The sequence below is a fragment of the Amblyomma mixtum genome, chromosome 6, assembly GCF_055824585.1.
Source record: "Amblyomma mixtum isolate Tamu chromosome 6, ASM5582458v1, whole genome shotgun sequence".
Taxonomy (NCBI): Eukaryota; Metazoa; Arthropoda; class Arachnida; order Ixodida; family Ixodidae; genus Amblyomma; species Amblyomma mixtum.
This window is the reverse complement of record NC_143017.1, coordinates 43,472,858-43,489,372: the sequence shown is the minus strand read 5'-3', so window position 1 is coordinate 43,489,372 and position 16,515 is coordinate 43,472,858. Positions and strand designations below refer to the sequence as shown.

Sequence of the window (16,515 nt, the reverse complement as noted above, 5' to 3'; positions counted from 1 at the left end):
AACTGAGATAAAAACCTAATGTTCATCCTCAGGGGCTGTCCACATAACACCAAAATAGGACCGATGGGGGAGCTCGGTGGGCTACCAACAATAAGACAATAAATGACGGAACCCAACAGTAACCGAAAACAAGCAGCATAGGGGATGTCTTTTTTTTTTTGTAGTTTTTATCATCAATGTAAGCAGAAGAAAAAACTGTCCCACGCTGCCGGTAGGATCCGAACCAGCGAGCTCCGAAATTCACGTCCGGGGCTCTACCAGCTGAGCTATGGCGACGGCTGTCCAATAATGTGCTTTCAGGGGAATATATGGGCAGTGTAAGCGAGCCTTGAGTGCGTTCACCAGCGCCACCCTCGTCCATGGCGGCGGGCGTAGCACGTCCTGTATTGCCACGAGTGCCACATAGGACCGTGGTTGAACGGTGATGGTGAAGCTGTACGAGAACCTTTTTATCAGCCTACGGCATCAAGACTGCCAGATTCGAGGCCCTCGATGAACACATTCAGCAGACAAGGGAATGGACAGAGTCTTTCGTTATGACATAAATGACGGAACCCAACAGTCATCGAAACCAAGGAGCATCGAGAAGCCTTTTTAATTTCGTTGTTTTTTTTTATCAAGGGGAATTCGGAAGGCGTGGGTTGGGATACCACCGCCGGCATCTGGTTGTTTTTCCTTATGCTTTTATATATCCCCCCTCTCCTAAAAGACATCCCCTATGCTGATTGGTTTCGGCAACTGTTGGCTCCCGTTGTTTATGTCATAAAGAGCACCTCTTACCAGTCCCTTGTCTGCTGAACACATCTGGCAATCCAGGCCGAATGTGGGTGGCCCATATGGGCTACCTGCATAGGTCCCAAATGGGACCTATTGGGGCGTTTGAGGGCAGCCCATTGTGGTTGACTGGGGCCCGCTTTGAAAACCACACATTTGTTCCACCGGGGATCACATGGGCTACCCGCATTAGACCTACAGGGGCCCTCATTTCATAGCTCATATATGCAATACAGGAAGCATCGTTACTCACTAAACACCAGACCACTAATATTAACGTCTACACCGACCGCAGCGAAGCCTTATGCAGTATACAACACAGACAACTGGAAACCCACCTACATGAAATTCTCGTAGAATCCTATAACAGCATTCCTAACTTTATAATAACCCTGCGTTGGATACCTGGTCATAGCGGGATCGAGGGAAATGAGCTGGTTCCTCAACGGGCCCGAAAACCAATATCCGGGAGCCTTCGATACCATGGCCAAATGCAACATCAGTGAAAGGAGCCGCAACATACAGAGGAAATACCTGAATACTACAAGAACACCGCGGAAAATCGCACTATTTTACCCCAACCTGAGCCGTCACTGAACACGGATAAGCATACGTCACTCGCAAAGTCCAAGCTAACACTCTCTTCATTCCACTAATGCTGTACAACTGCGGATGGCGTGACAAAGCTCACTTTACCAACTGTCCATAGAACCAAGGGAGACAAAAAAAACAGATTCTAACTCACATAACACTGCCATTACCTCTCCTATTTCCCTAATCCTACCCCTGCATCATGCAGTGCTCGGCTTCACTCGGACTCGGCAAATGATCAGCTGGCCTTGGTGGAACAAGCGCTCGTCAAGTGTTGGCCCAAAATAAAGTTTTTTCCTTCCTTCCTTCCTTCCTTCCTTCCTTCCTTCCTTCCTTCCTTCCTTCCTTCCTTCCTTCCTTCCTTCCTTCCTTCCTTCCTTCCTTCCTTCCTTCCTAGCACACTTTCTGCTACATAGGGCACTTAAAAATTATTTTTATACTCACAAAAGCACAAGGATATCAATGCCACGCTGACGCCATACGCCCGTCGAGACACCAAGTCAGATGCGAGCCACGCCTTGCTATTATATAGAAACTTCCCCTGCACGCACAGCAGTGAAAAATAGTTCATATGACCTACCTGTGTACCCTCCTGTGTCCCGTAAAGCCTAACTTTCGACGCGTCATGATTTCGTTCAAGGGAGCGTCAATTGAACTGTCAGGGATAAAGCGGAGGTCTCATTTATTGACCGGCGCCTTCCTTTCAGCGCCTGCCATCCACGCTATTATATTCGCGCATTTGTCTTACATCTCAGTCACATCCAGACAAAGTGCCATTCGCATCTCTTTTCACACCATGCGTTGGCTTGTCTCGAAGTGCAACAGCAGAATCACCGCGCTGGCAACAACCATCCTGTTTTGAGACAATGCCGAGCACAGAAAATGAAAAATATCCCGGCCGTACAAGTCCGAAGCCTTCTTCGTCCCACCACACAACTCGGTCCGGAAGGGAGCCCGAAAGGTAGTACTGCGCGCGGTTCCGAAGGCGAAGGCTCTGCCTTCTTCAGAACCGCGGTGAGGCGGATGCAGGTGACCCGTCTGCTTGCTTCAGTCGATCGACTGTCCTGGACCCAAAGATGTCATGGTGATTTCGGCTTGTAAATTCGGTATCACGGCCACTAGTTGTACTGTTTCTGCCGCCGACACTGCTGCCTTCGCCAACATCCGAGTAGCGGACGGCATCATCGTTTTCCTGGCTGCCAGCCTCGCCGTAATGCAGCGTGAACACCAGGGCCAGGACAGCGACCACCGTTAGCGCCACGACGAGGACGGACAGCTGAACGAGCCACAGGGGAGTCCTGCGACGAGGCAAAATTCAGTACGCAAACGCTAAGCCAGAAATGGCTAAACATGCCAGAGGCTGCACTCATTGGAAGACAAAAATGTGTTTTTACAAGCACTCGCCCAGAAAGGAGCATCGATGACTCCTGGTACAAAAAGTCCAAAGGTCCAACAGCCTCAGGTATTCTCCCCGCGTAAAAACCGTTCATCGCCAGAACTATGTTCGGGTATTACACCCGTTTTACCCACTTCCGGCTCTGAGCACCTTTGTGGCTTTACAGTCATTCGCAGAGCGTTGCTGTGCTATGCTTTAGTAGAGTAAGGTAAGGTATAGATGGTATACTTTAATATGGTTCGTATAGTAGGGTACGGTATAGTATTCTATGGTATATGGTGTCATGTTCTATTTTAGGATATGTTATTGTAGGTTTAATGTCTCAAAGCTGCACATGGGTTATGAGCGACGCTGCAGTGCAAGACTACGTATTGATGTCGACCACGTAGAGTTCATTAACGTTCACTCACAGCGCACAGCACCCGTATGTTGTTACAATTCAGCCGCATAAATATACGGACACCAGTTTGGTTCCGTGTCGTTGGGCACAGCAACCGAATGCCATAGCCGCTAAGCTTCCGTGGATGACCTAAACATAGCTGTGAACGTGAGTGCAACACTGGACTGAGACGGAAGGCTACCTAACTCGGCTGAAACACGCCTCGCGCGTAATGATTTCAGCTCTAAACATTGCATTTTCATCCAAATCTCTCTCTCGTACGCTTTCCAATATCCCGACTGGTTTCTACCATCGAACCGAAAAGCATTCTGGCGATGTTATTGCGCATAGCGTATCCGAAACGCTATTTTAAACTGAACTGTATGTTATATATTCAGTCTTTGCTTATGAATAAGCGATGCTAGCCGTCTTATGACGAAAATTAGCAGCTCAAGCGAACTTGCCGCTCAAATGCTCATCGCCACAACTGCTCCTTCATACAACTTCCAAGTGCAGTATTTTGTCAGTTTAAGAAATACTGTGCAGCCGTCTGGCACAGCAGTAACCAAACCAAATTCATGCAAGGACTCATGAGCACTAGTTCTTCCAGAGAACTGGTGATGCATGAAGAAACATGTTGTGAAGAAAATGGATGAATTTTGACTCAGAACGGATTGAAAAGTTGCAAATTGCGAGTGAGGTTTGAGACTGAGAATAGCTTCCAAATACTCATTCATTTGACAGAATTCACTGATATACATATGCAGTCATTCTGTTCATGTCATATATTTCCTAGCACGATGGCTCACAGATATAACGTTCGGTTCCTGAGTTCAAGTGCGCCTTTTTCATCCCGATGAAGGTGAAATGCAAAAGAAAATAGAAAAAAAAATAGTTATGCTTCTCGGCTTTATCCTCCAATGCGCAAAGTTCACTCGGTTACGCCAAGGCCGACGGCAACGTTCAACACAGGGACGCACACCTAAAGGCTGGTTCACACGCAAGTGATTCGGCGAATAGAGCAACAGCTGCGCGGCGCTTCAAAACACTTCGTGAGCTTTCGTTTCGCATGCGTCGTCGCTGCTGCGCATCGAGGAAAAAAATTGGCTGTGGCTTAGCTAAGGTTAAGCCTGGATATCTCGAAGCGAAAAGCTCTCGCTGCTTTTCAGCCAACTCCCAAGCTACCACTCCTGGATCGCTGTTTCTGCGCCGTCCGACTGTTGCTTCTTCTTCTCCTTCCATGGCGAATGTCTGACACTCGCCATGGGCAAGCGCGCCTTTTATACCTCTCCTTTTATATGCGCACTGCGCACGGCTGCGGCGAAAGGTCAAACAGTGGCGAAGAGGACAAGCGGCGGCGCACATGCGCAGTAGCGCGCGGCAGCGGCGAAAGGTCGCCTGACTATAGAATAACTACAGTCAGGCGACGGAGTCAGCGCGCGGCGGCGACAACGGCTTCGGCATCAGCGGCCGCCTGCGCTCCGCGTGACGTCACTCGGTTTCGCGCATGCCCAGCTGTGGCAAATCTGTAGTGTAGCTCACGTGAAGCGTGGTGTTGACGTGCCTAGCAAAGCTTTTCGCTTCAAAAAAGCTAGGAGACAGCGTGACGTCACGCGCTCAGCCTCTGCAAGCTATCATCCTCTGACGCCGCTGCCAAGGGCCTTTTTGCGCACTGACTATTACCAGACTCTTACCAGTTACCAGACTGCCAACCAGCTTGGATTGCGGTGCTTTTTAGTGAGCGTCCGTGCTCCGATGTAGCGCCATATTCTAGTACACTATAGTAGCGCAGAAACGCAGCGCCACACAAGAAAGCGAAACCGAAACCGAAATCCGGCTAAGAGCTACCGCTGCCTTGTCACGTGAAAGCCTATTTCCCATGATGCTTCTCATTATCATCGTCGGCGCGCTCCCGTGCTCCCGTGAGCGCGCCGACGATGAAGCCGAAGTGTGCATGTGTCGGTCGACGAAGACGAAGTGTGTGTGTGGTTCGGTCAGCGAGTCAGCCATCTTGTGAGTTTTCTGCTGTGCGCTGAGCTTTGCTGAACCTGCGAGCTGTGCCAGTCCCGTCTTCGTTACAATATGTTTTACGACTAGGCTTCAAGATTATGACGTCACGCTCCCTCCTAATTTTCTTTTTTCCTCCATGCCACTGCGCATTTTCGACCGCCACGAAAACCAATGTTGCTGGCAAAAGATATGTGCTTGCATCTGGTTTTGGTGGCCTCCAAACATCAAAAAGGGTAATATATAAGAATTATTTTGTCATTTATTATCTATTTTCTTTCAATAGGTGTAAATCTTGTGCTTTTAAGCATTCCACTCTACTTACTATTTTTTTTCGTAGTGAAAGAACTACACTAGGCTATCAGAGCCGCATTTCGCGGTGCCTGCCAAAGGCCACTACTGCGCATGCTCCGTTGCCAAGGCAACAATGGAGCCGCAGCCGCTGCGGCGCTCTGCGCATGCGCAGAGTCACGCCGCGCAGCGCTTGCTCCTGAAACGCGCAACATTCAAGGAGAGCGGCCGTGCTCCTGACGGCAGCAGTACAGGCTGCGTGAAATTCACTCTTCCGATCCAGAAGCCGTCACATTGTACAAGGCCGGCCGACAGCGGGAAAACGAGGAAAGAAAGGCTAAGCGGCCACCCGAAGAACGAGAGGAACGTCTCGCGAAGAGACGCCGCCAAACTGCTGAACGACAACGACGGCATGTCGCTGCCGAAATGTCAGTAGACGAAACTGCTTCCGCTACTTATATCCTGCCCTAGCTCAGCTAAGCCACTGCCAATTTGTAAACAAAAGTTTGTACGTGCGGCGTACAAACTGTGGTACTACTGGTCCCGTGGCAACGTAGGGCCGTCATTGGTTCAGAAGCGATGCTGCCGCGCTGTTGCAGAAAAGAATTTCTAACTTGCCCGAACCTCGCCGCTGCAGCCGCTGGAGCTGCTGCCACTTATCGAGCGCGAGTGTATGGGCTCAGGCGGCGGGATTCGCGAGCGTTTAGCTTGCATGTGAATCAGCCTTGAGAACTGCGCTCCAACAGGCCCGAGTAGTAAGATTTCGGCACACCCCAAAAAGACACTAATTCCGGGGTCATCCTGAATGTCTCCTTCAAAAGAAAAAAATTGCGAGGACACTTTGGCAACTAAAATGTTGAAAGGCGAAAGCCGAGGACACTATGCCATGACGACTTCCGGTGGATGTGACGTCACACCGTTCCCGTGGCTATATCGACACCCGAACGGGGACCTTAAGTGTTAATTACGCTTAATTACACATTTCTCCATCTAATTTGACACAAATCCAAGGTTTTTCCGACCATTCTGTGATAATTTTCACTATGCCGTGACGACTTCTGGTGGATGTGGCGTCACATCGTTTTCGTGGCTATATCCACGTCCCTCCTATTTCGATGCAATTTCGACATTTTTGCCTATAAAAAATTAAATAACTAATCTACAGTCATCAAACTGGGCTTCTAGGTTTACTTTGTCCTCCTCTACCTGAAGCAACCATTCGTTTTCTTCTAGCTTTTTTACTTCCCGATTTAAACGTGTGTGACACGCTTTGTTAACGGACGACAGTATGAGCTTTCGCCTTAATAAGTTTCCACTGGAACTGTGCTCACCATCGCTGCTTGGCGTTTGCCGACAGACCACGAGTACTGCGCGAGAAAGAGTGCGTGCAGTCGTCCGGGCTTAGGCTGTCCGATGAAAAGCTGCGTGAAAGCTTCACCCGCCTCTCTTCACGCTTCATGGCGTTGACCTCCTGTAAATCATCCTGCCGCTCTCCCTGGGAGCCCGTGGTCGAAGGCCCCCGTTTCACAACTGGTTCGTTCCAGCTGGGATCGTCGGCTGCTGGTCTCTCAGTAAGCGGCATCTCCTCCTCCTCCTCTCTGGAAGTCAGTGGAATGAGCTCGGAGGCCTGACAGCTGCTCTTCTTGTGCTGCTGCAATGTAGTAAGTAGTGAATTCAAACGCTGTATAAACCAGCCAGATATATCATATGAACCGTCATAAACCGCGAGCTCCTGGCAGCGTTCTGCCCGATCTTCGACGCCTCCTTACATCGCCTTCGTCTAGCGAGTTAAAGTGAGGTCGAAATAACAACTCTACACGATCAGTGCAGTTGATGCTTGATGTTTGTAATTTCATTCACATGAATGCTGCTATCCCTTTACAAACTGAAAAAAAAAAGATGGAATGTTACCTGTCCTGCGTAATGCTTATGACACATAAACCATAAATCAATTTATTTTTGTGCCCTTAAGCAAGAAGCAAGGAATCCAGAGAACCAGGGACGAAAATACCCTCAAAAAGTGTTCGTCCTGTGTGCCGCCAATGTCACAAAGCAGGAAAAACAAGTTTAAAACGCCAAAATTGAGTGCGTTCAAACAATGCGCCTTTGCAAGCTGCTGCCATCGTATATCAATCGCACTGTCGTGGTCGAACATCTGGTACAACAAGCAACAACAACGGTGTCTACAGGCAAATAAGTTTACTTGAGTAAAGTTGGCAAGTTGGTAAGATTCTTAACAACCTTCTTAGATAAGTTTACACCTGGGTTTCCTTCTCGCTCCGTAGAATCAAACTGGATACTTTTCAAATCGGAATTTCAGCGTCTCTTAAAGCTATATATACCGACCATAGAAATAACCGAGCGGGCTGGTTCCCCATGGTTTAACGTATCGTTAAAACGACTAAATAACAAGAAAAAACGCTTATTTCGAAAGGCTAAGCTCACTAACTCTCCCCTAGCATGGACGAAGTATTACAGCGCCGAAAAACACTACAACACGCAAACAGCGCAAGCAAAACGTACCTTCTTCTCAAACACTTTACCATCAATGCTACAAAATAACCCCAAGCGATTTTGGAAAACCATTATGCCTCATGAACCTTCTGTCATTACGCTCTGTGATAATTCCGGATTTCCGATTGACGATTCTCATGTAGCGAGTGTCCTTAACTCTGCGTTTTCTTCTGTGTTCACCAATGAACCTGCCGATAACCTTCCCGATATCCCATTTTTGGATCATCCAGTCATGGAAAACATATCATTTGAACCTCAAGGCATTGCAAAAATTATTGACTCGCTAACCAATACTTCGTCCTCAGGTATCGACGCCATAAATTCAAAAGTTCTGAAGAATACTAAAGATATTAACAGTGTGATCTTGTCGCTCATTTTTCAGCAATCGCTATCATCAGGATCTTTACCACGTGACTGGCGTATCGGCAAAATCATTCCAGTGTTCAAAAAAGGTAACCGTTCATCCCCGTTAAATTATCGCCCGATTTCACTCACCTGCGTTTGCTGCAAAATCATGGAGCATATTTTGTACTCGCATGTTGCTGCCTTTTTAACTTCTGTAAAATTTCTTCCATCCTAATCAACATGGATTCCTTAAAGGCCGCTCATGTGAGACACAGCTTGCCCTTTTCCTACACAATTTACACTCGTACTTAGACCGTAATATTCATTGTGACGCTGTGTTCCTTGATTTCGAAAAGGCTTTCGATAAAGTTTCTCATGGTCGCTTAATACACAAACTATCCCGTCTGAATCTGCACCCCTTCATCGTTAGTTGGATTCGTGCCTTTTTAACTGACCGTCATCAGTTCGTCTATGCTAATAGTCACTCATCATCTCTTTCACCTGTGAAGTCTGGCGTCCCACAGGGAAGTGTACTAGGTCCCCTTCTTTTCCTAATATATATTAATGATCTTCCACTTAGTCTTTCTTCCAACGTCCGACTGTTTGCTGATGATTGTGTCATATATCGCCCCATAACAAATTCTTCAGATATCGTCGCTCTTCAAGAAGACCTTTCACAAGTGCAACATTGGTGTAACACGTGGCTCATGTCTCTTAATATCTCAAAGACCTCACTGATTTCTTTTCACCGTCGCCCCAACTTCATCGCGCCAGTGTACACTATTAATAACTGCCCAATTTCTTCGGTCAATCATTACAAATACTTAGGCGTCCATATCTCTCGTGATCTAACTTGGACTCTCCATATCACCAACATAACTAACTCCGCAAACAGTGTCCTTGGGTATCTTCTGCGCAACCTTGCTCTAGCACCAAGTTCTCTCAAATCGCTCGCTTACAAGACTTTCGTCAGACCTAAACTTGAATATGCTAACTCTGTCTGGGATCCCCATCAGACTAACCTAATTAATACAATTGAGTCTGTTCAGAATCGTGCCGCGAGGTTCATCTCATCTGACTACTCCTATCATACCGGCATCTCAGGTCTAAAATCACGATTGCAATTGCCTACGCTAGTCACCCGTCGGAACACAGCACGTCTCTGCTTATTTCACAAATTCTTCCACAACTTTACAGACGCCAACCAATTAATTCCACGTGTCCATCGCATTTCCCGCCATAACTACCCGAACGCTGTTAACCCAACGTGCCCATACCACCACATTCCAGCAATCATTTTTCTTAAAGACTGCCCGTGACTGGAATAACCTCCCTGCTGAAGTGGCCACCATCATGATTCACCGACTTTTCAAGAACACCATCGAGGAAGCCCATTCATCAATGTAATTTTTATCCATTTTCTTACTAATATATAATATTTTTTTGCCGTGTTATCCCCACCCCTCATGTAATGTCCCGAAAGGGACCTTTGAGGAATAATAAATAAATAAATAAATAAATAAATTCTTGATTTATACCGGCAGCGAAGAAGCACAAAGAACAGGAACAAGCAAAAGCACGGACGAACGCTGCAGTCACAACTGGTTTATTGGGAAAATTTTCGGGCATAAAATAGGCTCCACCGCCTGCGCACCACAGAGAGGATGAAAACGCACAACCACCTCGTGCCAAGGTGACACCAGAAAACACCTTATCATATTGCCGCGAAAAGGTTGAACTCCGAAGTGCACGTAAAAACTGAAGCATCAATAATACAGCAATCTGCTCGTTTGTTTATATGAAAGGCCTCCAGGAGTTCACGTGCCGTTTGATACTTGCTGCTGCCTGGATTTCTAACACTGTCGAATCGTGGCGAACATGTCGTGCATGCCTGGCAGTGCTTAACCAAGTGCAGATTTTCTTTTTCGTTTAAATTCCTTTGGTGCTCCCCTAGCCTGTCGTTGACACCGCCCCGTTTGACCGATGTACACTTTTCCACGTGAAAGTGGCAGCTCGTGTACCACCCCTGAAGCACACTGCACAAAGGGCGTGGTGTGCTTTTTCCCACACCCGCTTCTTCTTGTCTCACTTCCGGAAATACGAGGGCACAGCTCTGAAAGTTTCGCCGGAGCCGAAGAAACGAGCGGCCCACCATACCTGTTCGCAATCTTCTTCATGCTATGCGAGACTTTGTGTTGGTAGGGGCCAACTTCCGGTCGCAGGTTTCTATCCTTCTCTTTCGCCTTAGGGTACGTTGTGCGTTCCTCCACTTTTTTCAGGCTAGCTTCTGCAACAAAAGTCACGACCGACAAGAGGTAGCCTGCGGACAAAATTCTAGCCAATTGGTTCTCAAAACTAGACTGCATTTCATGGACGCACGATTTCTCAAGCGCCGAATCTAGACACAAGCCAACTATGCTTCTTTTTATCACCTTCGAATGAGTGGAGTCGTAAGGCAAGAGTTGCTTCCGAACCCGAAGGGCATACATCCAACAAGCATGATCTCTGTCCAACTTCACCCGGATATCTAAAAAGTGAAGTTTGTCGTTATCCGGTGTCTCATAAGTGAATGTTAGTTCCTTTCCACGCTTTCTAAAAGCATCTAAAATCCTGTTAACAACAGCGCAGTGGTGTAAAGGGCACTTATTGTCTAAAAATATAGAAATATCATCATATCGTTACACTTTGACGACCTCGCCCGAGTTAAAAAAAGTGCTTAAAATCTGATGAATGCTGGCTTAAAAAAGTCGCTTAATATGGGTGCGACGCATGATCCAATGGAAATGCCTTTCAGCTGGCAAAATTCAGCTGGCATGTCTGTTGACAATTTTTTGACTCTATTAGAATTTTACCTTAAAGGTACTTTTATCGCTTTTAACCTATTTACACCTATTTACAGACGAAAGGCATCTGCATTGGATCATGTGTCGCATCTATATTAAGCGACTTCGTGATATTACAAGGTGTACAGAAGGCGTACGAAAACTGTGTTACGCGCATTATAGTGAGCAAACAACTTACTGAACCTGTGCCTGTCTGTCCTCGGTCAGACAGGGCTGCCCGCTCTCGCCTCTGCTCTTTGCGATCTATCTTGAGCCTTTTCTGTTATCACTGTTAGACAATGATGGGATCAGCGGTTTCACTCTTCAGTCGGTGCAAGTAAAAGTGCTTGCTTACGCTGATGATATTGCTGTTTTTTGCGCGGACGAAGAAAGCGTTAAAGAAGTTGTGAAAGTTGCAGGGGACTATTGCAAAAAGACCGGGTGCGAATTTATCTGGGATAAGTGCATTAGATTTTGGCACGGTGATTGGGAGAGCACACCCGCAGTGTTTGCTAACATGCAATGGACGAACTCCCCTGCGAAGTATTTGGGGGCACCCTTAGAGCACTATAAGAACAGTACAGAGTTGTGGGGTGAGGTAACGCAAAGTGCAAGGAAAAAAGCAGATGGATGGAAAGGACGTGACCTTTCTGTTTTCGCGCGTGCAGGTGTGTGCAATGTATTTTGAATCGCCAGAATTTGGTATTTGTTGCAGTTCTTGCTCATCACCCGAGAAAACGTGCAAAAGCTGCATAGAGTGTTTGCTGTTCTTATTTGGAGGTCGAATTGGGAGCGAACTAGTCGAGCTAATCTGTTCCTTCCGGTCAAAAGTGGTGGCCTTGGACTCTCCAATTTGTTTCTGAGACAAGTCGTCTCAAGATTTTTGTTTCTGCGTGACCAAACCGATCCTGTGTTGCGCACAATGTTGCAGGTGCGCTTAGGCAGTGTGTTACCGGAATTTGTTGTGTCCAGTTTCCCAGCCACGAATCGTGCTGTAACTGCTTTTTACGTGAAGTTGTGGCTGCATTTCACATTTTTAGGTCTCATTTTTCGACAGATTATCTGACTTCTGTACCCAGGAAAAAATTGTACAAGGATTTTCTAGATATCTTTATACCTGTACCCTTATACCGATCCTTTTACTGCGGAGGCACAGGTAAAGATGTGCTAAATCGAGTTAAGAAGATGCCGGTAAGACCGAACGTCAAATCCTTTTTCTTTAAACTAGACTCTGGTACCCTCTGGTGAAAACATGGCTAAACGATAAAGGCATTTTCGTACCATGGAACGACGACTGCACACTGTGAAAAAAACCAGAGACCATTGAACATGTGTTTATCGACTGCTGGGACCCGGTTTTCCACTGGGATATCTTGCAAAGAACTTTAAAAAAAGAACTACCTGTTACTCCTTATGGCATCCGGTTCCTACCTATAGAAAGTGACGAAGTGCCATACGACATGTTTATGCTACTGGGCCTCCACAGCATCTGGAAAACGAGGATGGCGGCTAGGCACGCAGACGCAAATGTGCGACCAGTCAGGGAAAACTTTATAGAAAGTGTAGCCTCTTTGAGAGATGTTCTCCGCAGTCAACCTCAGCCACCGGACTGGGTGGCAGTTGTGGACGAATTGATCGACATGAAAATGTTTTAATCCGTCGCCTCAGACAAAGTTTCGCTAGCGATTTTTATTCCTGTGCATGCATTGTTTACCGGCAATAAAGAAAAAAAAAGCCCGGGTAGCTCAGTCGGTAGAGCGTTAGGCTTTTAACCTAACGGTCCGGGGTTCGAGCCCCTGCCCGGGCACGTGTCCTTTTTCTTCCTTTTCCGATGGTAGCCAACGATGACGTCCAGACGGGCGATTCACTCTCTCCCCCCAAGCTGCCCGGGTAGCTCAGTCGGTAGAGCGTTAGGCTTTTAACCTAACGGTCCAGGGTTCGAGCCCCTGCCTGGGCGCGGTTTCTTTTTTTCCTTTTCCGATGGTAGCCAACGATGGCGTCCAGACGGGCGATTCACCCTCTCCCGAAACAGCTGCCCGGGTAGCTCAGTCGGTAGAGCGTTAGGCTTTTAACCTAACGGTCCAGGGTTCGAGCCCCTGTCCGGGCGCGTGTCCTTTTTTTTCATTTTCCGATGGTAGCCAACGATGGCGTCCAGACGGGCGATTCACCCTCTCCCGAAACAGCTGTCCGGGTAGCTCAGTCGGTAGAGCGTTAGGCTTTTAACCTAACGGTCCAGGGTTCGAGCCCCTGTCCGGGCGCGTGTCCTTTTTTTTTCCTTTTCCGATGGTAGCCAACGATGGCGTCCAGACGGGCGATTCACCCTCTCCCGAAACAGCTGTCCGGGTAGCTCAGTCGGTAGAGCGTTAGGCTTTTAACCTAACGGTCCAGGGTTCGAGCCCCTGTCCGGGCGCGTGTCCTTTTTTTTCATTTTCCGATGGTAGCCAACGATGGCGTCCAGACGGGCGATTCACCCTCTCCCGAAACAGCTGTCCGGGTAGCTCAGTCGGTAGAGCGTTAGGCTTTTAACCTAACGGTCCAGGGTTCGAGCCCCTGTCCGGGCGCGTGTCCTTTTTTTTCATTTTCCGATGGTAGCCAACGATGGCGTCCAGACGGGCGATTCACCCTCTCCCGAAACAGCTGCCCGGGTAGCTCAGTCGGTAGAGCGTTAGGCTTTTAACCTAACGGTCCAGGGTTCGAGCCCCTGCCCGGGCGCGTGTCCTTTTTTTCCTTTTCTGATGGTAGCCAACGATGGCGTCCAGACGGGTGATTCACCCTCTCCCGAAACAGCTGCCCGGGTAGCTCAGTCATTCTGCTTCCGGCAGCCGAGCTGAACGGATCGCAGGGTCATGGGCTCCAGCGGAGCGGCGATAGCGGCCTTTGACGGCCGCGGAAACAGGATCGATGACTGCGGTGATAAGGATTACCAGATTATTTTGCCGACACTGCCAACAGGACGTGTTGTTTTCAACACCGTGTTTCTTCATGGCGACGTGCGAGCGAGGCCGTTCCGGGTCGAGGATTTCCGTGACGCCCTGGCCGATACCGGTACGCTCCCCGACGTGGTCGCGTTGGGGGCGTACCAAATCAACCACGTGTGGGCGGTTACCCTGCAGAACACGGAGGCAGCAAAGAAGTTGCTCGCCTTCAACGAGCTGCAAGTTAAGAAACGCCGCTGCCTCATTATCGACCCGGAAGACCAGCAGGTAAAGCTGCGGCTACACTGGATGCTTCACGGTGTGGCCGACGACGACATCCGGACGGCATTCGCGGCGTTTGGCAAAGTGACCGACGTTACGCGTGAGCGGTGGCGGATACAAGGCGTCAATGACAAGAGCTCAACGACAAGAACGGTCCTACTGAAGTTGAAGCCCGGCTTGAAAGTGGATGACCTGCCACACCAGGTACGTGTCGCCGGAGAGTTGGCTCTTGTCGTGGCGCCTGGGCGTCCAATGCAGTGCTTGCGCTGCCATGGTACAGGCCACGTGCGGCGTGAATGCAAGGTTCCCCGCTGTACGAAATGCCGGCGGTACGGCCACGCGGATAATGAGTGTGTCGCACTTACGCGGTGGCGACGGGCGGGGCGTCGAAAGACGACTCTGCGGAACTCCTGATGGATGTAGTCGAGGCCAAAGAATCTGCGAAAGGCATAGAGGAACCCGAAAAGCAAGCAGGATCGACGGGCTCTTCGGGACCCTCCAGCAGCGATGCCGGACGCAAGCCTGAAGGGGCAAAACCTACTAGAAAGGAGACGGAGGCGTCGAACGGTGAAGTAAGCGTGCCAGCGCTCCAAGAAACCGAGCCAGCGACTCTGACCGAGGAGAACCTTGACCAGAGCGGCGCCCGCACGACCGGCGTCCCTGCCCCAGCAAAGCGGCCACACGCCCAGACCGGAACCGAAGACGACAAGGAAGCCCCCAGCGTCGAAGAACCGCCGGCAAAAACGACCCAAGGACGGCGGTCGTCCATCCGGCCACGACCAAATGTGCCGACGGAGAGGAGAGCCCTTGACAAGCCGCCCCCGCTGCCAGGCCTGGCACCAGCACCGGATGGCTCCGGTGTCAATGATGTCGTCTAGCCAAGCGCTAGACGTGAAGGGTAAGCACCATGTTCCCGGCCTCTTTCTTCTGCATGAAAATGGCTCATGCGTTCCCCATGAAAGTCGGTACACTTAATGTCAGGGGACTGGCAAGTAAGAAGAAGCAGAGCCAGGTGTACCGCCTTTTAACTGAGCACGACATTGACGTCCTGGCAGTGCAGGAAACGAAAATTGACGGGGAAGAGGAGACCGGGAGCATGGTGCGACGTTTCACGTCTAGGTTTTTTGCAGTTGTCGCCCACGCTGTAGGAACGTCTGCGGGTTGTGTCATCTTTGTAAAGAATGTACCGGGACTTGAGGTTCAGGCATATACGGCGTGTCCTTCGGGTCGATTTGTTTTGGTTGACCTCCTGTACGACAAAACATATTGGCGCATCATTTGTGTGTACGCCCCAAATGCGGTGGATGAGAGGACAGCGTTTTTTCAACGCGTACAAAAGCACTTCAGTTTTGAGAAATGCCTGATCGTCATGGGTGACTTCAATTGCGTCCTGAGAGGCTGTGATAAAACCAGTGCAAGGACATTTAGGGACAGAAGCACTGAAGTACTCTCAGAAATTATAAACACGTGCAACCTCGATGATGTGGCCGAATGTGTAGAAGGCGAGCGTTGTATGAGACTCACACATTTTCAACGGTCAAGCCATGCACGGCTAGATCGCATTTATGTGTCACCGAACGTTATTTCAAAATGCAGTAGCTACAATGTAGTACCAGTATCATTTTCGGATCATTGTTTAGTGCAGTGTGGGATAGGGACAAAGAAACGAGGAAATCAGTTTTCTTGGGAGATGTGGAAATTAAATAATAAGCTCATTACAGACGACATCTTTAGCAGGAAAGTAAACGAAGAAATCAGTAAATTAAAGCCGAGCGGGGAACTGAAAGTATGGCAGCAGTGGGAACTTTGCAAACAAGAAATAAAAATAGCAGCAATCGAAAGGTCAAGCTGCATACGACAAGAGGAGAAGCGTAAGGAGGACAATTTAAGATCTTTACTAGCTAGACTTCTCGAAAGAGAAAGCGAAGAGCCTGGCAAATGGATGGATGACATTAGGAAAATAAAAATTAAGATTGAACTCTTTGAAGAAGAACGCTATCGTGGCGCACTGGTGCGGGCTAGGGCGCAAGATATAGCTGATGGGGAGACACCTTCAAAACGAGCGCTAGGAATGGAAAAAACGCATGCTCAACGAAACCACATTGAACAGATTGAATGGGGCGGAGCGTTATCTGGAGAAAGCGGGCATATCCAGCAGGCATTCTTGAATATTATCAGGCGCTGTTTGCAAAGCAAGAA

General features: G+C 48.7%; 1 protein-coding gene and 7 non-coding genes across 8 annotated transcripts; 7 read left to right on the top strand and 1 right to left on the bottom strand.

The window, feature by feature from the left end:
• Positions 1–2,368: 2,368 nt before the first annotated feature.
• Positions 2,369–9,396, bottom strand: LOC149338855 (uncharacterized). Its single transcript, XM_089550819.1, has 3 exons — positions 9,391–9,396; positions 6,770–7,089; positions 2,369–2,663 (listed from the first exon to the last, which is right to left on the bottom strand). The coding sequence occupies exons 1-3, from the start codon at positions 9,394–9,396 to the stop codon at positions 2,369–2,371; spliced, it is 621 nt and encodes a 206-aa protein (XP_089406945.1).
• A 3,457-nt stretch (positions 9,397–12,853) lies between these two features.
• TRNAK-UUU (transfer RNA lysine (anticodon UUU)) lies at positions 12,854–12,926 on the top strand. Its single transcript has one exon. It is a non-coding gene; the product is annotated as a tRNA-Lys (tRNA).
• Positions 12,927–13,003: 77 nt separating this feature from the next.
• On the top strand, positions 13,004–13,076 carry TRNAK-UUU (transfer RNA lysine (anticodon UUU)). The gene has a single exon. It is a non-coding gene; the product is annotated as a tRNA-Lys (tRNA).
• Positions 13,077–13,153: 77 nt separating this feature from the next.
• TRNAK-UUU (transfer RNA lysine (anticodon UUU)) lies at positions 13,154–13,226 on the top strand. The gene has a single exon. It is a non-coding gene; the product is annotated as a tRNA-Lys (tRNA).
• Positions 13,227–13,304: 78 nt separating this feature from the next.
• On the top strand, positions 13,305–13,377 carry TRNAK-UUU (transfer RNA lysine (anticodon UUU)). Its single transcript has one exon. It is a non-coding gene; the product is annotated as a tRNA-Lys (tRNA).
• A 79-nt stretch (positions 13,378–13,456) lies between these two features.
• Positions 13,457–13,529, top strand: TRNAK-UUU (transfer RNA lysine (anticodon UUU)). Its single transcript has one exon. It is a non-coding gene; the product is annotated as a tRNA-Lys (tRNA).
• A 78-nt stretch (positions 13,530–13,607) lies between these two features.
• TRNAK-UUU (transfer RNA lysine (anticodon UUU)) lies at positions 13,608–13,680 on the top strand. The gene has a single exon. It is a non-coding gene; the product is annotated as a tRNA-Lys (tRNA).
• Positions 13,681–13,758: 78 nt separating this feature from the next.
• TRNAK-UUU (transfer RNA lysine (anticodon UUU)) lies at positions 13,759–13,831 on the top strand. The gene has a single exon. It is a non-coding gene; the product is annotated as a tRNA-Lys (tRNA).
• The last annotated feature ends 2,684 nt before the right edge of the window (positions 13,832–16,515 follow it).

Coding starts and splice junctions, on each gene's coding strand:
- LOC149338855 (XM_089550819.1), bottom strand. Junction 2,664..6,769: donor GCAAACGCCAAGCAGCGATG/GTGAGCACAGTT, acceptor GCCTCGTCGCAG/GACTCCCCTGTGGCTCGTTC.